General features: G+C 46.1%; 1 protein-coding gene across 1 annotated transcript in view; it reads right to left on the bottom strand.

Annotated features, from left to right (window-relative positions):
* Nucleotides 1-25,447, bottom strand: part of LOC110490175 (proton myo-inositol cotransporter) — a 101,431-nt gene that overhangs the window by 61,711 nt on the left and 14,273 nt on the right. Inside the window, exon 3 of the mRNA XM_021563404.2 lies at nucleotides 20,292-20,500. Coding sequence (XP_021419079.2) covers nucleotides 20,292-20,500 — 209 coding nt within the window. The remainder of the gene's footprint in view (nucleotides 1-20,291; nucleotides 20,501-25,447) is intronic.

Consider the following 25,447-nt stretch of genomic DNA (forward strand, 5'->3'; position numbering starts at 1 on the left):
TCTCCCCTTCTTCCCTCTCTTACACTCCCCTCCTCTTTCCTCACCCGTCTATCTCTCCTCCTTTCCAACTTTGTTGTTCCCTCTCTACAGATGTATAGGGGTAGCAGCTGGGTGGTTATCCGAGGGCACTGAAGCCGCTCCATAGGCGAAGATAGGCGAAGAGAGCCAAGCCAAGCCCAGTCAGACAGACAGTAAGACGGACACACGGACACATACTGTACCTTTGAGAGCACAGACACACATACAGTGCCTTCGGAGAGTATCCAGACCCCTTGACTTTTTCCACATTTGTTAAAAAATGTATTTAAAAAAGTATCCTCACCAATCTACACACAATACCCCATAATGACAAAGCAAAAACAGGTTTTTAGAAATGTTTGCAAATGTATATGTATGTATATATATATATGTATATGTATATATATATTTAAATTAAAAAATGAAATACCTTATAAGTATTCAGACCCTTTGCAATGCGACTCGAAACTGAGCTCAAGTGCATCCTGTTTCCATTAATCATCCTTGAGATGTTTCTACAACTTGATTGGAGTCCACCTGTGGTAAAATCAATTGATTGGACATGATTTGGAAAGGCAAACACGTGTGGATATAAGGTCCCACAGTTGACATAACAAAATCCAAGCCATGAGGTCAAAGAAATTGTCCGTAGTGCTCCGAGACAATATTGTGTCGAGGCACAGATCTGGGGAAGGATACCAAAAAATGCCTGCACCATCTTAAGACCCCAAGAACACAGTGGCCTGCATCATTTTTAAATGGCAGAAGTTTGGAACCATAAAGACTCTTCCTAGAGCTGTCCGCACGGCCAAACTGAGTAATCGGGGGCAAAGAACCTTGGTCAAGGATGTGACCAAGAACTCGATGGTCACTCTGACAGAGCTCTAAAGTTCCTCTGTGGAGATGGGAGAACCTTCCAGTGTCACGCCCTGATCTGTTTCACCTGTCTTTGTGCTTGTCTCCACCCCCTCCAGGTGTCTCCCATCTTCCCCATTATCTCCTGTGTACCTTTACCCTTGTTTTCTGCTTGTCTGTTGCCAGTTCGTCTTGTTTGTCAAGCTTACCAGCGTTTGTCCTGTCAGCTCCTGTCTTTTACCAGACCCTCTTTTTCTCGCCCTCCTGTTTTTATTTTAACCTTGCCTGTCCTGACCCTGAACCCGTCCGCCTGACCACTCTGCCTGACCCTGATCCTAAGCCTGCCTGCCGTCCTGTACCTTTGCCTCTGTTGCTGTAATAAACATTGTTACTTTGACACGGTCTGAATCTGGCTCTTCCTGATATCCAGAAGGACAACCATCTCTGCAGCACTACACCAATTAGGCCTTCACTGTAGAGTGGCCAGACGGAAGCCACTCCTCAGTAAAAGGCACATGACAGCCCTCTTGGAGTTTGCCAAAAGGCACCTAAAGACTCTTAGGCCATGAGAAACAAGATTCTCTGGTCTGATGAAACCAAGACTGAACTCTTTGGCCTGAATGCCAAGCATCATGTTTGGAGGAAACCTGGCACCATGCCTTCGGTGGAGCATGGTGGTGGCAGCATCATGCTGTGGAGATGTTTTTCTGTGGCAGGGACTGAGAGATTAGTCAGGATTAAGGCAAAGATGAAAGGAGCAAAGTACAGAGAGATTCTTGATGAAAACCTGCTCCAGAGTGCTCAGGACCTCAGACTGGGGCGAAGGTTCACCTTCCAACAGGACAGCGACCCTAAGCACACAGCCAAGACAACGCAGGAGTGGCTTCGGGACAAGTCTCTGAATGTCCTTGAGTGGTCCAAAGGAGCCCAATCAAACATCTCTGGAGAGACTGAAAATAGCTGTGCAGCAACGCTCCCCATCCAACCTGACAGAGCTTGAGAAGATCTGCAGAGAAGAATGGGAGAAACTCCCCAAATACAGGTGTGCCAAGCTTGTAGTGTCATACCCAAGAAGACTCATGGCTGTAATTGCTTCCAAAGATGCTTCAACAAAGTACTGAGTAAAGGGTCTGAATACATATGTAAATGTGTTATTTCAGTGCAAAAAAATCTGTTTTTGTTTCATCATTATGTGGTATGTTGTGTGGATGGATGGAGGGGGGAAAAACGATTTTAGAATAAGGCAGTAACCTAACAAAACGTGGAAAAAGTCAAAGGGTCTGAATACACACACACACACACACACACAGTTCGCCCAATTCTCCTAGTCTGTCTGGACTATCGGTTCCCTGACGTTGTCCTTTTGTCTGTGAACCTATCCCTGTGTGAGAGCTCTTCTGTCAAGGCTGTGAGACACAGATCTAGGGATCAATCCTTTATGATCAGGCCTGTTCTGTTCCGTAGCGTTTGGCTTTGTAGAAGAACAAACACTGACACTGAGTTACGGTCAATAACACTCTGCTGTCTTCTCAGGAGACACTGATACACAGTTTAACACGAGGGAGGAGAGAACAGAAGAACAGAAGACAAGAACACAATCAGGATGACAGAGGAGTAGGGGACATGACTTTACTTTGAAGATAAAAGAGTTTCCGATGTCAGTGCAAGGCCCGATGCTGTTTGAAAACCTCCCAGTGCAAACCGGCAAGTAAAACAAAGCAACAAACCATCTGACGGATCAACTGACAAATCAGGGGAGAGAGAGCTTGTCGCAGTGTCATTTCGTCATGCACGGCGAGAGCAGAGAGCCACAGTTGCATGGGTTTTCCCTTTGAGGTTGAAGTGTTGAGAAATCTTCTCTTCCTAGTTGGACATCTTTTCTCGGTTATGTAAGAGTTCAAAAAGGGGAGACTGGTGAGAGTTAGATCGCATTTCACACGGATAGCCAGGAGACAGGAGGGAGGCATCTTTAAAAAAACTGATCCACTCTCTAGCTCAGATTTAGTACTTGCGTCATTTAACAGTTAAGCGAGCTTGTCAGTGTACGTTTACTGCATTTCATAGCTTAAGATTGCATTCTGTATTCCCATCTCCCTTCATTCATGATCATTCATTCACTGAAATGATAACAGGTTCCTCTAGCCCAGCTGTGGACCGTTATGATTGCATTGACATTGAGCATTCATATTGAGCATATAGCAGTGGGAGGGCAGGCTGCATATAGCATTACTGTATGTGTGCGCATAGATGACGCATAGTCCAGCTCAGTTAGGGTTCCTCTAATAGATGAGAGTAAACTGACACATTAAGGGACGGGCAATGGCATTTATATAACACAGATGAGCAGAGATACAGAGAGGGGGATAAGGAAGGAACGAACAGAAGCATATTGTCCAGCATCGGAGCCTTAGGGGACCAGGCTGATAATGGAAGAGAGGAGAAAGAAGCGGAAGATGGGACACATTGGCACATTAACACACATATGCTCACACAAACACACACACAGAAAATGATTGATATGGGGAGAGATGCACAAACCTAAACAGTAAGTACAATGCAAAGGCTCACCATACTAAACATCTAAGAGGAGTTCTACAATGTGTATTTGAAGAAAGCTCGAACAATCTGACACTACAGAAATATGTAAAGGCAGTGTCTTTGTCTGTGTATATACAGTATAGCAAATAATGATCACATATTTACACATTCAAATTACAGAGCCCCGAAATACTGAGTTTAGCAGACTGTCTTCTCTCTTCTCCATGTGCATAGATCACATCTAGGAATTTGCACTAGCAGCCTTATTCAAAATTAATAAGCAGCTAAAAACCTGCAGGCGACTGGAAGTGTTGAGAGTTTTGATCTCCTTTGCTCTCTCTCTACCGCTCTTTCTCTTGCTCTCTTTCTCTCTCCTTCTCTCTCGCTCTCTCTCTATGCTCACGGTCTCTCCTCTCCATTTCCCTCTTCTGCTCTCTCACTCTCTCCTATCGGTCTCTCTCTCTCGTTATCCTTCTCTCTCACAATGTATTTCTGTCTCTCTCTCTCTCTCTCTCTCTAGCTCCCTCTTGCTCTTTCTCTTACTCTCTCTATCCCTCTCTCTTTATCTCTCCTATCGCTCTCTCTCTCTTTCTCTCTCTCCTTCTCTTGTTCTCTTTTGCTTTTGTTCTCTCTCCCTCTCGCTTATCTGTCTCTTTCTCTCCATGTCCTCTCTCACTATCATATATAGAGATCATTAGTTTAAGGTAAAGCCGGAATCTTTAGCAATGGATGCATCTAATGGTGAATAGTTATGTAGCTAAACAACAAAAGGCTAACAGGTAATACTACAGATTAAGATAAGTGCCAACTGCCTCTGCCGCCGCTGCCGCTGCCGCCGCCGCCGCCGCTGCGCACGCACGCACACACTCTCTCTCTCTCTCTCTCTCAGTTTCTGTGTCAAAAAAGAGCCTCACAACCCCACAACCTTCTACAGTATGTCTTCCTCACATTATAAAAAATTAATTCTCTCGCTCTCTCACCACCCCAACCACCTCCAGAGAATCAGGCTGACTAGAGCTCAGTGTGTGTTTGATAACATTAGAGTTGAAAGCATCAATGTAGGGCAGTATAGCATAAACAGCGGCACCTGGTACTATCACACTGTTTATGGGAAATAATGCAAACAACTTCAATGACTAATTTCTCGGAAAATAACCATCACCAGATTAACAGGGAATGCATATGAAGAAACAATACTCCAAGCCACAGCTTCGTACTACTTCTCAGACATAGAGAACTGATATTGTATTTGGGTAGGATTGGGGTGGGGACTGGGGGGTCCATGGGAGACTTTTTCAATGTTTGGGGGATTGTTCATGTCTTAATTATTATTAGAAAGGACTATGGTCCAAATCAGATGTTGGGTACTATATTTATAAAATATTATATAAATCCCAAAAATTATAATGGCCAATTTGGGTACAATGAAGTATCTTCATTTCTCAGAGATGAAATTATATTTCAACAAAATAATGTTGCAGGAATACTAATCTTACTACTGCCATCTCTCTTTTAAATGTGATGCCTCTTTCCTTGCTGGTGAACACAAAAACATTGCCTTTCCATCAGAGCTTTCTTTCCTCATGATTGAGTCCCATGATTCATTAAGAAGAATTTTGAAATCTGACAAAAAAAAGGCTTGTATGCCACCACAACAACAGAATCCCTTTGGGTAGGATTCTGAAACCTTGCTAAAAGATGTCTGCTACAAAGTCACCCGGGACCCTTTAAAAGAAAGGGATTCGATGGTGCTTTCAGAAGACAAAAAAAAACCAAAGCATTTTCTCCGACAAAAACAGGACAAAAATCAATGGTCAAATTGATCCATTCAATCAAAACAGACATGGGCTATGTCTGGGTACATGTTTAATAACTTATGTTAGGCTGAGCCTCTGTCTGTATGGCTAGAACCATCTCACACTAGAGAACAAACATTTAGAATAGGAACGTTACTTCTGAGAAGAGGTAAGAAAGAGAGAGAGAGAAAGAGCGTGCGCGCGAGAGAGAGAGAGAGAGACAGCTAGACAGAGAGAACTGAGCGGGGAAAAAGCGTCACCACAGAGTTGGCTACATTTGGCTGAAAGCTGTTCTTTTATTGGTCCATCTCCTGTGCCACATTTGCAGTCAATGAGTGTAAATACTTCATCACTGTGAAGTGAACTACAGTATGTTGAGCACCCAGTGGGAAGAATGTACCGTATGATGAGGTGTGTGTGTGTGTGTGTGTGTGTGTGTGTGTGTATGTGTGTGTGTGTGTGTGTGTGTGCGTGCGTGCGTGCGTCGTAGGATGAGGATTGGGGGCAGAAGCACTCTTGAAAGCTCTCATAGCTGTTCTCAAACACCTGGGACGTCAAGCCGGGCTATAGCGCATCTATGGTTTACCTTCAATATGACAGGAGGAAATGACTAACATACTGTACAGTACATACGTCACTCACCACCCTCACTCACATACAGTGGGGAGAACAAGTATTTGATACACTGCCGATTTTGCAGGTTTTCCTACTTACAAAGCATGTAGAGGTCTGTAATTTTTATCATAGGTACACTTCAACTGTGAGAGACGGAATCTAAAACAAAAATCCAGAAAATCACATTGTATGATTTTTAAGTAATTAATTTGGATTTTATTGCATGACATAAGTATTTGATACATCAGAAAGCAGAACTTAATATTTGGTACAGAAACCTTTGTTTGCAATTACAGAGATCTTACGTTTCCTGTAGTTCTTGATCAGGTTTGCACACACTGCAGCAGGGATTTGGCCCACTCCCCCATACAGACCTTCTCCAGATCCTTCAGGTTTCGGGGCTGTCGCTGGGCAATACGGACTTTCAGCTCCAATTTTCTATTGGGTTCAGGTCTGGAGACTGGCTAGGCCACTCCAGGACGTTGAGATGCTTCTTACGGAGCCACTCCGTTGCCCTGGATGTGTGTTTCGGGTCGTTGTCATGCTGGAAGACCGAGCCACGACCCATCTTCAATGCTCTTACTGAGAGAAGGAGGTTGTTGGCCAAGATCTCGCAATACATGGCCCCATCCATCCTTCCCTCAATACGGTGCAGTCGTCCTGTCCCCTTTGCAGAAAAGCATCCCCAAAGAATGATGTTTCCACCTCCGTGCTTCACGGTTAGGATGGTGTTCTTGGGGTTGTACTCATCCTTCTTCTTCCTCCAAACACAGAGAGGACATGCGCCTGGACAACGCCTGGACATGCGCTGGCTTGAGCAGGGGGACCTTGCGTGCGCTGCAGGATTTTAATCCATGATGGCGTAGTGTGTTACTAATGGTTTTCTTTGAGACTGTGGTCCCAGCTCTCTTCAGGTCATTGACCAGGTCCTGCCGTGTAGTTCTGGGCTGATCCCTCACCTTCCTTGTGATCATTGATGCCCCACGAGGTGAGATCTTGCATGGAGCCCCAGACCAAGGGTGATTGACCGTCATCTTGAACTTCTTCCATTTTCTAAAAATTGTTGTTGCCTTCTCACCAAGCTGCTTGCCTATTGTCCTGTAGCCCATCCCAGGGTTGTGCAGGTCTACAATTTTATCCCTGATGTCCTTACACAGCTCTCTGGTCTTGGCCATTGTGGAGAGGTTGGAGTCTGTTTGATTCAGTGTGTGGACATCTTTTATACAGGTAATGAGTTCAAACAGGTGCAGTTAATACAGGTAATGAGTGGAGAACAGGAGGGGTTCTTAAAGAAAAACTAACAGGTCTGTGAGAGACGGAATTCTTACTAGTTGGTAAGTGATCAAATACTTATGTCATGCAATAAAATGCAAATGTATTACTTAAAAATAATACAATGTGATTTTCTGGATTTTTGTTTTAGATTCCGTCTCTCACAGTTAAAGTGTACCTATGATAAAGATTATGGACCTCTACATGCTTTGTAAGTAGGAAAACCTGCAAAATCGGCAGTGTATCAAATACTTGTTCTCCCCACTGTACATGTACACATACACGTGACAAACACTATAACTATAGAACGTCATCGAGTTCCGTCCCGATTGAACCCTTACGGAAAAACTACGTGATCACATGTGAACTGTTCCAACACACACACACACACACACACACACACCTCCAGTTTCAACCAATCATCTCAGCCCCCATCTCAACCCCCTAGAGCTGGGAGTCTAGAGGTAGAGGGTAATATCTGGGCCCATTATGTGGTTGGTCTGGGGGAAAAAATGTAATTGCTCATTGAGATTCATGGTTCCCAGACTAACACATGCCCCAATGCAAATGGTAGAGAGAGAGCTCTGCCAGGGTGGGGGACACAGCTCTGCCAGGGTGGGGGATACAGCTCTGCCAGGGTGGGGGATACAGCTCTGCCAGGGTGGGGGATACAGCTCTGCCAGGGTGGGGGATACAGCTCTGCCAGGGTGGTCGATAGAGCTCTGCCAGAGTGGGGGATACAGCCCCTAACAACTAACTCCTGGATTTCTAAAAACGGCTCCATAAATGTGATCCAAAATGGCAGAGTGAGAGAGAGTGAGTGAGTGAGTGAGTGAGTGAGTGAGAGAGAGAGAGAGAGAGAGAGAGGAGAACTTTGTTGCTTTTTTCAGCAACATTTACAATTCTGATGGGTATTACTTCTCACACAATGTTCTCTTGTGACTTAGCAATAATGAACATTGTGATGTAAGTGTGCTGAGATCACTGAAGGGCTAATAACCTGTGCCTTTTAGGAGCCATTTGAGTACCGAGAGGTTTGTGCGTAGGTTGTTCTTGGTTGGCTATTATGTGCAGGGTTGTGTTCCTGTGCTTCAAAGACCTCAAACTTCACAGACCTCAAATAACCGACTCAAATGGCTCCTAATAGACAAAGGTTATTAGCTCTTCAATGATCTCAGCACACTTACATCACAATGTTCATTATTGCTAAGTCACAAGAGAACATTGTGTGATAAGTAGCTGATAAGAGGGCCAGTATCAGACTGGTGGAGAGTGAGAGTAATTGCTTTGTCTTCACTCATTATGCTTTTTTAAAAATAATGTTTTTATTTCACCAGGTAGGCCAGTTGAGAACAAGTTCTCATTTACAACTGCGACCTGGCCAAGATAAAGCAAAGCAGTGCAACACAAACAACACTGAGTTACATGTGGGATAAACAGACCTACAGTTAATAACACAATAGAAAAATATATATACTGTGTGTGCAAATGTAGTAAGATTAGGGAGGTAAGGCAACAAATAGGCCATAGTGGCAAAATAATTACAATTTAGCATCAACACTTGGGTGATAGATGTGCAGAAGATGAATGTGCAAGTAGAGATACTGTGCAAAGGAGCAAAAAAACAATATGGGGATGAGGTAGTTGGGTGGGCTATTTACAGATGGGCTGTGTACAGGTGCAATGATCGGTAAGCAGTTCTGACAGCTGATGCTTAAAGTTAGTGAGGGAGATAAGACTCCAGCTTCTGTGATTTGTGAAATTCGTTCCAGTCATTGGCAGCAGAGAACTGTAAGGAAAGGTGGCCAGAGGAGTTGGCTTTGGGGATGACCAGTGAAATATACCTGCTGGAGCGCATGCTACGGGTTGTTGCTGCTATGGTGACCAGTGAGCTGAGATAAAGCGGGGCTTTAGCTTAGCATGCTTTCATCTGCTATGACAGAGATCATCTGTAATAGCTGTCCTCTAGCCTTTCATAGCCTTCCATTCTCCTCTAATGCCTCCTTTACATCATTACATGACTTCATTGGGATCTTTGATGAATGTAATGGCCCTCTCTGTACAATACCAGCTCATCTAATATTATAAAGTAAGTCATAGTTGATGTCTGTGAAAATGTTGTATCCACAGGTCAAATATATTTACGGGTAAAATCATTGAAAAAATATTCAGCAAGATTAACTAATTCAGTTTATTTCTAAATTGTTTCCCTTGGGCTTGAAAGTAAAACAGAATAAATGAGAGTGGAAGAAAAGGAATATTCATTCAAAACTCGATTAGCTGAACTTAATTAGAAGATAACGCCGCTAGCATGTTAATATTAAATTATCCCTTATTTCAAATAACAATGCAAATCCCCTAGTGTCTCCAGATAACAAAGCTAGGAAATTAACATGGGTGTCATTCGACTGTTACGCACCCCGACACGCCTCATACTAAGTCCAAATGACAGAAAAATAAGACTCTACAACGGGTGAATGAGTAAACGTCTGTGTACCAAATGGAACTCTATCTACAACACCAGAGTCCTATTAGGCTATATAGGGTACCATTTTGGATGTGTCCCATCTTCAGGCATTAATAACTGAAGGAATCTATCTGAACATCTACATTTCATAAAAGTCCAAATGATCCTAGGTGCTTCTTTGTATTCCCTCATTTCTCATTATGCAAATCTAAATATAATGTACATTCCTATCATTTCCCCATAAACGAGGTTTCCATCAGATACATGATTTAATCAGATCTAAGGCACCAACCAACAGATTCCATAAAATGTTAAAACGGTAAATGATGAATTAAGCAGAAGAGGAGCAGGAGAAGAGGCATGACTTGTGCTACACTCTCTATCTCCGGGATTAATGTCTATCTGTGTAATATCTCCTCTAACTTCTCATCTGCTTCTTCTGCCCACATATCAGTGAGCGAGAAAGAGAGAATGGGAGAGACAAAGAGAGAGAGAGAGAGGAATACAACCTCATTGTAAATGTGTACAGCGAGCAGATAACAAATATAGTAGCATACCTTGTACTCATTAGGAATGACATACTGCATCATTCAATTTACCTGAAAGCACAGCAGCCATTGAGATCAAAATGGCAATTATGAATAAAATGGGGAGATTGTGCAGTGGGGAAATTGCTGTGGATGGTAAGCACAGGATAAATAATTATCTTCATGGCTGAAAAATCAGGTTTAAATTGTACTGGCAAAAAAAAAAAAAGGTCTGTGACAATCATTTCGGAGGCCGTAAGCTATCTCAGAGCCTGTCAAGAAACCCGTTGAAGATAAGTTCGTTATCTAGTTGAAAGACAATGCCTTTTGACAGCTGTAACATCTATACAGTATCGCAGGACAGAGCATCGCTCTCTCCCACTAAGTTTCTGGGTGTTGAAACTTGATTCCCCTCTTACCGTTGACAGCCATCAAACAACCGTGTGAAGCGTCATTCTATCACCTCAAGAACATTGTCCAAACTCCGTCCTACCCTCACTCAGTCTGATGCAGAGAATCTCGTCCATGCCTTTATCTCCTCAATGCTGCAACGCGCTCTTCATCGGCATCCCTGGCAGGAGTCTCCAGAAGCTCCGTTACAACCTGAACAGGGCTGCCAGGATCCTGGTGAGAGTGCGGAAACACCATCACATTGGGCTCCCGAGTGGCGCAGCGGTCTAAGGCACTGCATCTCAGTGCAAGAGGCCTCACTATAGTCCCGAGCTCAAATCCAGGCTGTATGACATCGGGCCGTGGTTAGGAGTCCCATAGGGCGGCGCACGATTGGCCCAGCGTCGTCCGGGGTTTGGCCAGAGTAGGCCGTCATTGTAAATAAGAATTTGTTCTTAACTGACTTGGCTAGTTAAATAAAGGTCACATTTCAAATAATCACATCACCCCCATCCTGGCATCTCTGCACTGACTTCCTGTCTCATACAAGATCGAATTGAAAACCCTCCTGCTGACTTTCCTGGCCCAGGCCCTGCATGTCCCCAGGCACCCTCATTTGTTGACTTCTGTGATCGAAAAAGCCTTGGTTTCATGCATGTCAACATCAAAAGCCTCCTCCCTAAGTGTGTCTTACTCACTGCTCTAGCACACTCTGCTAACCCTGATGTCCTTGCCGTGTCTGAATCCTGGCTCAGGAAGGCCACCAAAAATTCTGAGATTTCCATACCCAACTATAACATCTTCCGTCAAGATAGAACTGCCAAAGGGGGAGGAGTTGCAGTCTACTGCAGAGATAGCCTGCAAAGTAATGTCATACTCTCCAGGTCCATACCCAAACAGTTCGAACTACTAATTTTGAAAATTACTCTCTCCAGAAATAAGTCTCTCACTGTTGCCGCCTGCTACCGACCCCCCTCAGCTCCCAGCTGTGCCCTGGACACCATTTGTGAATTGATCGCCCCCCATCTAGCTTCAGAGTTTGTTCTGTTAGGTGACCTAAACTGGGATATGCTTAACACCCCGGCAGTCCTACAATCTAAGCTAGATGCCCTCAATCTCACTCAAATCATCAAGGAACCCACCAGGTACAACCCTAACTCTGTAAACAAGGGCACCCTCATTGACGTCATCCTGACCAACTGGCCCTCCAAATACACCTCCGCTGTCTACAACCAGGATCTCAGCGATCACTGCCTCATTGCCTGTATCCGCTACGGAGCCGCAGTCAAACGACCACCCCTCATCACTGTCAAACGCTCCCTAAAACACTTCTGTGAGCAGGCCTTTCTAATCGACATGGCCCGGGTATCCTGGAAGGACATTGACCTCATCCCGTCAGTTGAGGATGCCTGGTCTTTCTTTAAAAGTAACTTCCTCACCATTTTAGATAAGCATGCTCCGTTCAAAAAATGCAGAACTAAGAACAGATATAGCCCCTGGTTCACTCCAGACCTGACTGCCCTCGACCAGCACAAAAACATCCTGTGGCGGACTGCACTAACATCGAATAGTCCCCGCGATATGCAACTGTTCAGGGAAGTCAGGAACCAATACACACAGTCAGTCAGGAAAGCTAAAGCCAACTTCAGGCAGAAGTTTGCATCCTGTAGCTCCAACACTGTGAAGTCCATGGAGAACAAGAGCACCTCCTCCCAGCTGCCCACTGCACTGAGGCTAGGTAACACGGTCACCACCGATAAATCCATGATTATCGAAAACTTCAACAAGCATTTCTCAACGGCTGGCCATGCCTTCCGCCTGGCTACTCCAACCTCGGCCAACAGCTCCCCCCCCCCCCCCCGCAGCTACTCGCCCAAGCCTCTCCAGGTTCTCCTTTACCCAAATCCAGATAGCAGATGTTCTGAAAGAGCTGCAAAACCTGGACCCGTACAAATCAGCTGGGCTTGACAATCTGGACCCTCTATTCCTGAAACTATCCGCCGCCATTGTCGCAACCCCTATTACCAGCCTGTTCAACCTCTCTTTCATATCGTCTGAGATCCCCAAGGATTGGAAAGCTGCCGCAGTCATCCCCCTCTTCAAAGGGGGCGACACCCTGGACCCAAACTGTTACAGACCTATATCCATCCTGCCCTGCCTATCTAAGGTCTTCGAAAGCCAAGTCAACAAACAGGTCACTGACCATCTTGAATCCCACCGTACCTTCTCCGCTGTGCAATCTGGTTTCCGAGCCGGTCACGGGTGTACCTCAGCCACGCTCAAGGTACTAAACGATATCATAACCGCCATCGATAAAAGACAGTACTGTGCAGCCGTCTTCATAGACCTTGCCAAGGCTTTCGACTCTGTCAATCACCGTATTCTTATCGGCAGACTCAGTAGCCTCGGTTTTTCGGATGACTGCCTTGCCTGGTTCACCAATTACTTTGCAGACAGAGTTCAGTGTGTCAAATCGGAGGGCATGCTGTCCGGTCCTCTGGCAGTCTCTATGGGGGTGCCACAGGGTTCAATTCTCGGGCCGACTCTTTTCTCTGTATATATCAATGATGTTTCTCATGCTGCGGGCGATTCCCTGATCCACCTCTACGCAGACGACACCATTCTATATACTTCCGGCCCGTCCTTGGACACTGTGCTATCTAACCTCCAAACGAGCTTCAATGCCATACAGCACTCCTTCCGTGGCCTCCAACTGCTCTTAAACGCTAGTAAAACCAAATGCATGCTTTTCAACCGTTCGCTGCCTGCACCCGCACGCCTGACCAGCATCACCACCCTGGATGGTTCCGACCTTGAATATGTGGACATCTATAAGTACCTAGGTGTCTGGCTAGACTCTAAACTCTCCTTCCAGACCCATATCAAACATCTCCAATCGAAAATCAAATCAAGAGTCGGCTTTCTATTCCGCAACAAAGCCTCCTTCACTCACGCCGCCAAACTTACCCTAGTAAAACTGACTATCCTACCGATCCTCGACTTCGGCGATGTCATCTACAAAATTGCTTCCAACACTCTACTCAGCAAACTGGATGCAGTTTATCACAGTGCCATCCGTTTTGTCACTAAAGCACCTTATACCACCCACCACTGCGACTTGTATGCTCTAGTCGGCTGGCCCTCGCTACATATTCGTCGCCAGACCCACTGGCTCCAGGTCATCTACAAGTCCATGCTAGGTAAAGCTCTGCCTTATCTCAGTTCACTGGTTACGATGGCAACACCCATCCGTAGCACGCGCTCCAGCAGGTGTATCTCACTGATCATCCCTAAAGCCAACACCTCATTTGGCCGCCTTTCGTTCCAGTTCTCTGCTGCCTGTGACTGGAACGAATTGCAAAAATCGCTGAAGTTGGAGACTTTTATCCCCCTCACCAACTTCAAACATCTGCTATCTGAGCAGCTAAGCGATCGCTGCAGCTGTACATAGTCTATTGGTAAATAGCCCACCCATTTTCACCTACCTCATCCCCATACTGTTTTTATTTATTTATTTTTCTGCTCTTTTGCACACCAATATCTCCACCTGTACATAACCATCTGATCATTTATCACTCCAGTGTTAATCTGCATAATTGTAATTATTTGCCTACCTTCTCATGCCTTTTGCACACAATGTATATATAGACTCCCCTTTTTTCTACTGTGTTATTGACTTGTTAATTGTTTACTCCATGTGTAACTCTGTGTTGTCTGTTCACACTGCTATGCCTTATCTTGGCCAGGTCGCAGTTGCAAATGAGAACTTGTTCTCAACTAGCCTACCTGGTTAAATAAAGGTGAAATAAAAAAAAATAAAAAAAATGGAAAATCCCCTTCTTATCTCAAAGAACTGCTCTCCCTCCGTAACCCCACTCGCACCCTCAGGTCAAGCGATAGCCTGCTCCTCCACGCCCCCAGAACCAAGCTCCGCTCCTTGGGGGATTGGGCTTTCAGCTCGACCGCCCCCAGCCTCTGGAATGCCCTCCCGGACCACCTGAAGGCACCTCAGACTCAGGACTCCTTTAAAATGGGCCTAAAGACTTTTTACTTTAGGAAGGCTTTCTGATGATAGCTGTGCTCCTTGGTGTCCTTGTCCCTTGTAGTGTCAGCAGTGTTCTTTGTGTCAGTTGTACTAAAAAATATATATGTGTGGGGTTATTTTATGCACTTTCAGATAATTCTGTATAATGAAAAGCACTTTCCAAATGTAATAAATGATTAGTACTATATATATATATATATATATATATATATATTTTACCTTTATTTAACTAGGCAAGTCAGTTAAGAACAAATTATTATTTTCAATGACTGCCTAGGAACAGTGGGTTAACTGCCTGTTCAGGAGCAGAACGACAGATTTGTACCTTGTCAGCTCGGGGGTTTGAACTTGCAACCTTCCGGTTACTAGTCCAACGCTCTAAGGGTGTATGCAGTACATACATCCTTAGAAGAAAAAGGAACCTAAAATGGTGATATCTAGAACCTAAAATGTTTATTTGGCTGTCCCCATAGGAGAACCCTTTGAAGAACCCTTTTTGGTTCCATGTGTCACACCCTGATCTGTTGAACCTGTTCCTGTGATTGTCTCCACCCCCTCCAGGTGTCGCTTATTTCCCCCCAGTGTATTTATCCCCGTGTCAGTTCGTCTTGTATGTTAGCCAAGTCAACCAGCGTGTTTTTTCAATACTATTTTTGCTATTCTCTTTTTGATAGTCTTCCCAGTTTTGACCCCTGCCTGACTCTGGACTACTTTCCTGCCTGCCGGATCATTCTGCCTGCCCTGACCTTGATTCTACCTGCCCTATGGTACCTTTTGGACTCTGAACTGGTTTGGACCTTTTGCCTGTTCACATTCATTCTCTTGCCTTACCCTATTGGATTAATAAATATTGTAAGACTCCAACCATCTGCCTCCTGTGTCTGCATCTGGGTCTCGCCTTGTGTCATGATAGTACGAACTGGTCATGACAGACCCAGCAGACTTGGACCAGCTCTGCCACGCTGTCTCCCTGCAGGGAGCCACCATTGGGAGACATCAGGAGTTGCTACAGGGCCTTTTGGAAGGGCTCGGTTCCTTGACGGAAAGCCACGGCCATAGGTTAAAGGCTTTATAGAGCAAATCAGGGAGTTAGCTCAGACTGTATGCCACCACTGAAAAACCCCAATCACCCGGTAATTTTTGCCCTATCTGTAGTGAGTTTGAACAGTCTATCTCGACTCCCCGTGAACCCCGCTTACCTCCTCCAGAGCGATATTCGGGGAATCCTGGTACCTGCCAGCGTTTTCTTTTCTCAGTGCTCGCTTATATTTGAGATACAGCCATCTTTGTTTTCGAAGATAGCATATATAATTACACTAATGTTGGGAAGGGTGCTCTCCGGGGCTACGACAGTTTGTGAACAACAATCTGTCATTTGGAGGAATTCATGGCAGAGGTGAGAAGTTTCTGATTCTCCGGTATCCGGGAGAAAGGCGGCCAGCATACTGCTTGACTTACGTCAAAACTCCCGTAGTGTGGCAGACTTCGCGGTGGACCTTCGCACGTTGGCCACCAAGAGTGCCTGGAATCCGGAGTCTCTTTTCAATACTTTTCTGCACGGATTATCTGAGGAGGTAAAGGATGAGCTAGCTGCTCGGGAACTGCCAGTGGACGTCGACTCCCTTATCGTCTTAACCATTAACATTGATGGACGCCTAAGGGAACGCAAGAGAGGAGGTCTGGTCTCGGGAACACTGGTCTCTGGCACACTCGTGCACCCGATATGGTGTGTTCACCTCCTATGGAATCCGGAAGTTTCCGAAGGCAGCTCTTCCAAGAGGAGTCGAAGCCACCCCGAGCTTTCTCGTGAATCTATGACGGGTGAGTTACTCCTGAGCCTATGCAGTTGGGAAGAACTTGGCTATCAGTTTGGGAGCGCTCACGGAGGATGAATAATAACTGTTGTCTGTACTGTGGAGGGACAGGACATTTTATAGCTACCTGCCATATTAGCAAACCCTTGTCCCTAGTGGGTACCAGTACCATGGTGAGTCAGACTGGGAGTTCCCTAATTCCCATCACCCACACACCCTTTTTGTGCTTGTGCTGTGGGGAGACCAATCTAAGTCTCTCCGAGTGCTCATTGACTATGGGGCTGATGAAAGTTTTATGGATGCCACTATGGATGCTTCGGAGCTTGGTATTCCCTCTCAGCCTCTCTCTGTCCCCATGGATGCTAGGGCATTGGACGGCCGCTCTATAGGGGAAGTCACCCATAGTACCGTGCCCATTCAATTACGGGTTTCTAGTAACCACAGTGACACCATACAGTTCCTCCTCATTGCATCTCCCCATGTTCCGGTTGTTTTGGGATTTTCCTGGCTCCAAAAGCACAATCCTGTGATTGACTGGACCACAAGCTCCATCTTGGATTGGAGCCCATTTTGCCATTCCCACTGCCTTCAAGCAGCACAGCCTTCCCCTAGTTGTCTTCCTAAGGAGGTTAGCAAGACTGTGGATGTCTCTGTTATCCCCACAGAATACCATGACCTCCTGGAAGTGTTTAGCAAGGCACGTGCTACTTCCCTTCCCCTGCACCGTCCTTATGATTGTGCCATTGATCTTCTCCCAGGCACTACACCACCTCGGGGTCGGTTGTACTCTCCGTCAGGACCAGAGACCATTGCTATGGAGGAGTACATAGAGGAGTCTCTGGCTACTGAGGCCGTCAGTCCGTCTGCATCTCCTGCCGATGCAGGGTTTTTCTTTGTGGAGAAGGACAAGGCCCGTGCATTGACTACCGGGGACTTAACGATATCACTGTCGAAAATCGTTACCCACTTCCTCTCCTCTGCGTTTGAACCTCTCCAGGGGGCCACCATGTTTTCCAGGTTGGACCTTCAGAAATCCTACCACCTGGTTCGGATACGCGAGGGGGATGAGTGGAAGACAGCCAGCCAGTGGACATTATGAGGAGCAGGTCATGCCATTTGGACTCACCAACGCCAGGCTTTAGTCAATGATGTGCTTCGGGACATGCTAAAGCGGTTTGTGTTCGTCTACCTGGGACGACATCCTGTTTTTTCCCCCAATCTGTCTAAGAACATGTACTCCATGTCAGACAGGTTCTTCAGCACCTCCTGGAGAACCAATTGTTCGTGAAAGCCGAGAAGTGAGTTCCGCCGCTCTTCTATCACCTTTCTGGGATATGTCATTGCTGAGGGCAATGTTCAGATGGATCCTGGAAAGGTGAAAGCAGTGGTGGATTGGCCTCAACTAACGTCCAGGGTGCAGTTGCAACGGTTTCTTGGTTTTGCAAACTTCTACCTCCGTTTCATTTGGGGTTACAGCACCCTGGCGGCCCCCCTCTCGGCACTCACCTCCCCCAAGGTACTGTTCAAATGGTCTCCAGCTGTCGACAAAGCCTTTGTGGACCTGAAGCATCAGTTCACAACAGCACCCATCCTCATCTATCCGGACCCCTCGCGCCAATTTGTGGTGGAAGCGGATGCTTCAGATGTTAGAGAGGGGGCCATCCTGTCCCAGCGATCTGCCCAGGACCAGAAGCTTCGTCCCTGTGCCTTCCTTTCCCATCATCTCAATCCCGCTGAGAGGAACTACGATGTTGGCAACCGAGAACTCCTGGCCGTGAAGATGATCTTGGAGGAGTGGCAGCACTGGCTGGAAGGAGCAGAACAGCGGTGGTTGGTGTGCGCGCCTTCTGAGGCGGACTAGAAGTCTACTCTGAATACCTCGTCTCCGCCGATAAGCCTCTGGAATCAGTTCAGTTGCCCTGGGGGTACGAACAAAGGATCCGATTCGGGAAAGTCGTATTCCTGGTTGTAATGCTGGTGAGTTACCGCCGCTCTGATATCCAAAAGTTATTTCCGGATGTTTGTAATAACACCAAAACATTTCTGGGCTAATAACACAAAAAAACTAAAAGACTCCAAAGTTGCCTATGAGCTAGAAGCACGGCTGCCCTACAGTCACACGGAGCTCGTTATCACAAAGGAAACAGCTTTGAGAAGCAGGGTGCCTCTTCTGTTAATTTAATTACCTGTGTGTCTGACTTACTGTGTGTGAAGGTCCTTCACCCTATTAGCCTACTACGGTGTCTAACTAACACTGAGATAAAACACTCTTTTAAAAGAGGAAAACATTATCATGTTGACTGGCAATAGGCTTGCACCCAGCCATATACACCAGGAAAAGGAAGTTCATCTATGTAGATATAATCAGATCGGTAGGCCTGAATAAAAACAGGGGGTGAATTTCCTGGAAGCTTCGTATAGGATTACGATAATCTTTCCTAAAATGATTTTTATCTTGGATGGAAGATTATCTTAGTAGCAATAAGATCACAGGAAATCCATGCATGACTAGCATTTCTAACATGTTCTACACCAGAGATGATAGCCCAATGCTTTAATAAGACATACTACAACAAAGTGAATCAGAGAGCAGAGAGCAGTGACTGATACAGCTATTGTTGTTAGTTGTGTTGTTGTTGCTATTGCCGTTGGGTCGCTCCGTCACCCTGTATGTTTCTATGTAATATATTACCCTTTCATCCAGAGAGAATGGACTGCTACAGATATGTTGTGTCGTGATGTTGTTGTCATTGCCGTTGTGTTGCCCTGTCACATTGTATGTGTCATTGTGATTATTATTGCTCTTTAACCCTGGCTGTGTTTGGGTGGTTAGAGTGACACTCACTATCATTACATCAGAGGTGATGGAGACCAGGAGAGAAAGAGGGAGAAAGGGATGAGGTTACCAAGGAAACAGAGATGTCAGGGAGCAAGGGGGCAAAGGAAGCACTTGTTTTCCCAGGTGTGAGCTATCCCCCCCAACACCCGACAATGATCAGAGTTACAATGTATTGCCCTTTTGTTCTTGGATTGTGGCCCCACTGACCACACTCTAGCACTCTGATTGGCTAAGGCTCCCCATTGTGGACCAATCCCAGCGTGAGGTACTCAATCACAGGTTAGTGTTTTTCTGTAGGACTGTCAGGAAGGGTTCATTACGGAACAAAAGGAATGATGCATGTTTACCTCTCCTCTCCTTTCTTTTCCGTCTCTTTTCTTTTCAGGAGATGGCTTGGTGTCATCGGGATAATAAGAGCTGAATACATGTGCTGAAGGCTGGACTGACCTTACTGTACACAATGTCATTGACTTGATAACGCAGTGCAAAACACTCATTCGTCTAACCATTGGTGGTCCATATAGGCTACTTTCAATACATGTGTATATCAGCTATTCATGTCAACACGTGGATATATGCAGTTTATCGTGTACGGTGGTTTCATTGAGTTTGAGTCCGTGCTTAGGTCTATGACCATGCCTTGACCCATATATTTCCATACACTCACACATATACATTCACTTTAGCACTGACCTTCAATGGAGACACAGTGACTACCATAAATAAGCTTCTTTCAGAAAACGCTCATAGAAAATAATGTCTTCAATGTCCTTGGTCTCGCCAGGCAACTCAGTCTACTCTGAGTCGCCGACTCTGACAGACTGAATTTGAGTGCTGTTTTGTGATTCTCAGAAGAGGTCAATGTTCTCCGAAGAGGCTAACTGTTTTGTCCCACATCATGGGAGTGTAACACCGAGATTATATACCAGCCGATAAAGCTTTCTCGTCTGAGCACAGAGAGCAGAGAGAAAGAGAGAGAGAGAGAGAGACAGACAGTGGGCACATGGGCCACTCCTCTCCCTGTGTGTGTGCATGCAAGTTTGTTTGTGTGTGTGTGTTCGTTGGTGCATTCATTCATGTGTGTCTTTCTCCTGAGCCTCCTGCTCCCCTCTCACCTCCTCCGCAGTCTTTCTCCTCCTCCTCAATGCTGTTCTTGATGCTGTCGTACTCCTCGTCAATGTTCTGATTGCCTCTAATCTGGCTGAGCACGCGCCGGGCCTTCTGGGTAAGGCCTTTCTGGATCAGCCAGCGGGGGCTCTCTGGCAGGAACAGAAACCCCACGAACTGGAGCACCGCAGGGACCACCGACAGACCCAACATATACCTGGAGAAGAGGAGAAGAGGGGAGAGAGGGGGAGGGGGGCGGTGAGGGGGGAGAGAGAGAGAGATGGAGAGAGCCATATCTTAGCTGTTTCATCTGTGAGAGTGACTCTTGCAAAATATCGAACCTGAGTACACTGGCAGGAAGGGGGTAACGAGGGATAGAAAGAATTCAACATATGAGTTGTTTCATCTTTGAGAGGAGAAACTCCATGAACTGCAGCACAGCAGGAACCACCAATAGACCCAACATAAAATATATCTGGAGAGGGGGAGGAGGAGAAGATAGTGAGAGAGGGGGGAGACGCGGTGGAGGTGAGGGATGGAAAAAAAGGGAGGAAGAGAGAGAGAGGGGAGAGACATAGAGATAAATTAGCTGTTCATCTGAGAGGGGGCGAGAGGAGAAACGCCATGAGCTGGAGCGTAGCAGGGACCACTGATGGGTTGCCTCCCACCGGACGTCATGCTCTTCAATGGGAAGGTCCACAACGGAGTGGAAGGCAATGCCCCTTTGCAGTTGAAGGCTCTGTTGTGAGACGAATGTTCCAAACGTTGTCAAAAAAACAGGTAGTTAGCAAAGACCAACTGAAAATGAAAATATGTGTTTTCGGTGATGGCTTTATGGGATAGCTAGCAACTGATGCAGACATTTCCGGTCGACTGCACTCCAAGGTTCATGACCTATGATCACATAGTTGTTGTAAAGGTCATGCAGTTGACATGTAGTCGTAAGTTTGAGAATGTGTATACCCATAATGCAACAAACTTTGAAAGGCGGTGACCAACGTTGGTCGAGGTCTTGACAAAAGCACTCCCCTCGAACGCGCGCATAATATCTGTGCTACACTCCCACCCTTCATCAAGCAGTAACAATGTAAACAAGGTATAGACTAACATTGAAATACTTACTTATGGGTCCTTTTCCAACAATGCGAACGGGACCCGTAAGTAAGCATTTCACTGTTAATCTACAGCCGCTGTTTACGAAGCATCTGACAAATCAAATTTGATTTCTCAGGACCCACATCAAATCATTACCAGGCTAACAACACAGTGAATAATAGCCTAGAGTAACAACTCTGTTGTGTCATTGAACATTTTTCAAACGGCTTCACAGGGTTGACTGTCAAATAGAAGTCTGCCGCAGAGCAGAGCACATCATTAAAAACCAAACTTTCAAGGACTCAAGAGTTGGCACAAAACGCAACTTGTCAAATCAGTAAAAGAAGAAGAATGCAAGGACACACACTGACAGCTATGACATAAATCCAGCACTTGTGGAAAGTTCAAGGAAGCTGTTCTGAATAATGTCCTATGGCAGGACAAAGCAATACTCACTTTACAAGGAGTCCGTGATGTAATGTAGCATTTAGATTTACAAAAACAATAAAAGGATGTTATCTTTTCAACATATCCCTGCTCTGCACTGAGGGACTGTTGCATCAGCTGGAGGCAGGACGAGGATCCACATCTTTTGCTGCTGACATTTACACTGATCTGATCTGCTAGTCCCGACTGGGCCTGCCATCTGACGTGACACGATTCACAGATGACAGACGGATGAATCTTTTTTTTTCAACTTAATGAAACTACATTTCACATGAATGAAACTACATTTCAATGTTTGTACTCACACACCACTTGGAAGCATTCCCAATACGGTCTGTCTCAGAAATCAACAGTTATCCTAACACCTGATATATCCCACTGAAACCTGGTTACAGACCGGAATATGAAAACGCGAAACTAAACACAAGCAAATAGGACAAAGTCTACATAAACAAAGTTAGCAGCACTGTGTCCATGGCCGTGATGTATACAGGATGCATAAACAACTGAAAGTAGTGGTGTGTTGAGAGTCAGTGCTAGATGTTGGAATGTGACAAGCGCAGTGGGAGGGAGCATTCAACACTTGCAGATTGGTCTTAAAGGCCCAGTGCAGTCAAAAACGCGATTTTGTTGTATTTTGTATACACTGAGCTGTGTGCCAGTAGTTCAAGCAGACAGCTCGGCGCATTCAACATGTCAATACCTCTCATGAACAAAAGTAGTGATGAAGTTAATCGCCAGGAGAGATCGACATGCATATTATTGATATTAGCTCTCTGTGGACATCCAAGGGCCAGTCGTGCTGCCCTGTTCTGAGCCAATGGCAATTTTGCGAAGTACTTTTTTGTGGCACCTGACCACATGACTGAACAGTAGTCAAGGTGCGACAAAACTAGGGCCTGTAGGACCTGTCTTGTTGATAGTGTTGTTAAGAAGGCAGAGTAACACTTTATTATGGACAGAATCCTCCCCATTTGAGCTACTGGGTAGGATTAAAAACAAACAAAAGACATCTATTGTAAAATATACTGTGACCGTAAAATGTAAACTCAGCAAAAAAAGAAAGGTCCTCTCATTGTCAACTGCGTTTATTTTCAGCAAACGTAACATGTGTAAATAGTTGTATGAACATAAGAAGATTCAACAACTGAGACATAAACTGAACAAGTTCCACAGACATGTGACTAACAGAAATTGAAATGTGTCCCTGAACAAAGGGGGGGGGGTCAAAATCAAAAGTAACAGTCGGTATCTGGAGTGGCCACCAGCTGCATTAAGTACTGCCGTGCATCTCCTCCTCATGGACTGCACCAGATTTGCCAGTTCTTGCTGTGAGATGTTACCCCACTCTTCCACCAAGGCACCTGCTAGTTCCCGGACATTTCTGGGGGGAATGGCCCTAGCCCTTACCCTCCGATCCAACAGGTCCCAGACGTGCTCAATGGGATTGAGATCCGGGCTCTTCACTGGCCATGGCAGAACACTGACATTCCTTGCAGGAAATCACTCACAGAACGAGCAGTATGGCTGGTGGCATTGTCATGCTGGAGGGTCATGTCAGGATGAGCCTGCAAGAAGGGTACCACATGAGGGAGGAGGATGTCTTCCCTGTAACGCACAGCATTGAGATTGCCTGCAATAACAACAAGCTCAGTCCGATGATGCTGTGACACTCCACCCCAGACCATGACGGCCCTCCACCTCCAAATCAATCCCGCTCCAGAGTACAGGCCTTGTAGTAAAGCTCATTCCTTCGACGATAAACGTGAATCCGACCATCACCCCTGGTGAGACAAAACTGTGACTCCTCAGTGAAGAGCACCTTTTGCCAGTCCTTTCTGGTCAAGTGACGGTGGGTTTGTGCCCATAGGCGAAGTTGTGATGTCTGGTGAGGAGCTGCCTTACAACAGGCATACAAACCCTCAGTCCAGACTGTTTCAGCCTATTGTGGACAGTCTGAGCACTGATGGAGGGATTGTACGTTCCTGGTGAAACTCAGGCAGTTGTTGTTGCCATCCTGTACCTGTCCCGAGGTGTGATGTTCGGATGTACCGATCCTGTGCAGGTGTTGTTACATGTGGTCTGCCACTGCGAGGACGATCAGCTGTCCATCCTGTCTCCCTGTAGCACTGTCTTAGGCGTCTCACAGTACTGACATTACAATGTATTGCCCTGGCCACATCGGCAGTCTTCATGCCTCCTTCCAGCATGCCTAAGGCACGTTCACGCAGATGAGCAAGGACCCTGGGCATCTTCCTTTTGGTGTTTTTCAGAGTCAGTAGAAAGCCCTTTTTAGTGTCACTGTGACCTTAATTGCCTACTGTCTGTAAGCTGTTAGTGTCTTAAAGACCGCTCCACAGGTGCATGTTCATTAATTGTTCATGCATGGGAAACTGTTTTAAACCCTTTACAATGAAGATCTGTGAAGTTAATCGGATTTTTACGAATTATATTTGAAAGAAGTCGTCCTGACAAAGGAACATTTCTTTTTTGATGAGTTTATATAGTATGTATAAGCTGGAAGTAGAAGCCTAAGTGTTGTTGTTCATTAGTTTACTCTAATTAGGAGAGGGTGGTAAGGTTAGGGGAAAATAACAAAGGGATATACGGTATATACATTTGAAGTCAGAAGTTTACATACACCTTAGCCAAATATATTTAAACTCAGTTTTTCTAAATTCCTGACATTTAATATTGTGTAAAAATTCCCTGTTTTAGGTCAGTGTAACGATTCTCTTGTTGTGAAGTTGAGGCGGACCAAAACGCAGCGTGGTGGTTGTTCATTGTAAATTTAATGAAGACACTATACATGAACAAACTAACGAAAACAAGAAACGTGAGAACTCAAAACAGCCCTATCTGGTGCAAACACAAAAACAGGAACATTCACCCACAAACACACAGTGAAACCCAGGCTACCTAAGTACGATTCTCAATCAGAGACAACTAATGACACCTGCCTCTGATTGAGAACCATACTAGGCCGAAAACATAGAACTGCCCCACAACATAGAAAAACAAACATAGACTGCCCACCCAACTCACGCCCTGACCATACTAAATAAATACAACACAAAGGAAATAGAGGTCAGAACGTGACAGTACCCCCCCCCAAAGGTGCGGACTCCGGCCGCAAAACCTTGACCTATAGGGGAGGGTCTGGGTGGGCGTCTGTCCGCGGTGGCGGCTCTGGCGCGGGACGCGGACCCCACTTCGCCATTGTCTTAGTCCGCCTTATTGTCCGCCTCCGTGGCTTACTCACCATGCCCACCCCTCTCAATGACCCCACTGGACAGAGGGGCTGCTTGGGACAGAGGGGCAGCTTCTCGGGACAGAGGGACAGCTGCTCGGGACAGAGGGACAGCTGCTCGGGACAGAGGGACAGCTGCTCGGGACAGAGGGACAGCTGCTCGGGACAGAGGGGCAGCTGCTCCGGGCGGAGGGGCTCTAGCGGCCCCTGGCTGACTGGCGGCACTGGCGGCCCCTGGCTGACTGGCGGCCCCTGGCTGACTGGCGGCACTGGCGGCCCCTGGTTGACTGGCGGCGCTGGCGCTGGGCTGACTGGCGGCACTGGCGGCCCCTGGTTGACTGGCGGCGCTGGCGCTGGGCTGACTGGCGGCAC

The sequence above is a fragment of the Oncorhynchus mykiss genome, chromosome 15 (assembly GCF_013265735.2).
Source record: "Oncorhynchus mykiss isolate Arlee chromosome 15, USDA_OmykA_1.1, whole genome shotgun sequence".
Classification (NCBI taxonomy): domain Eukaryota; kingdom Metazoa; phylum Chordata; class Actinopteri; order Salmoniformes; family Salmonidae; genus Oncorhynchus; species Oncorhynchus mykiss.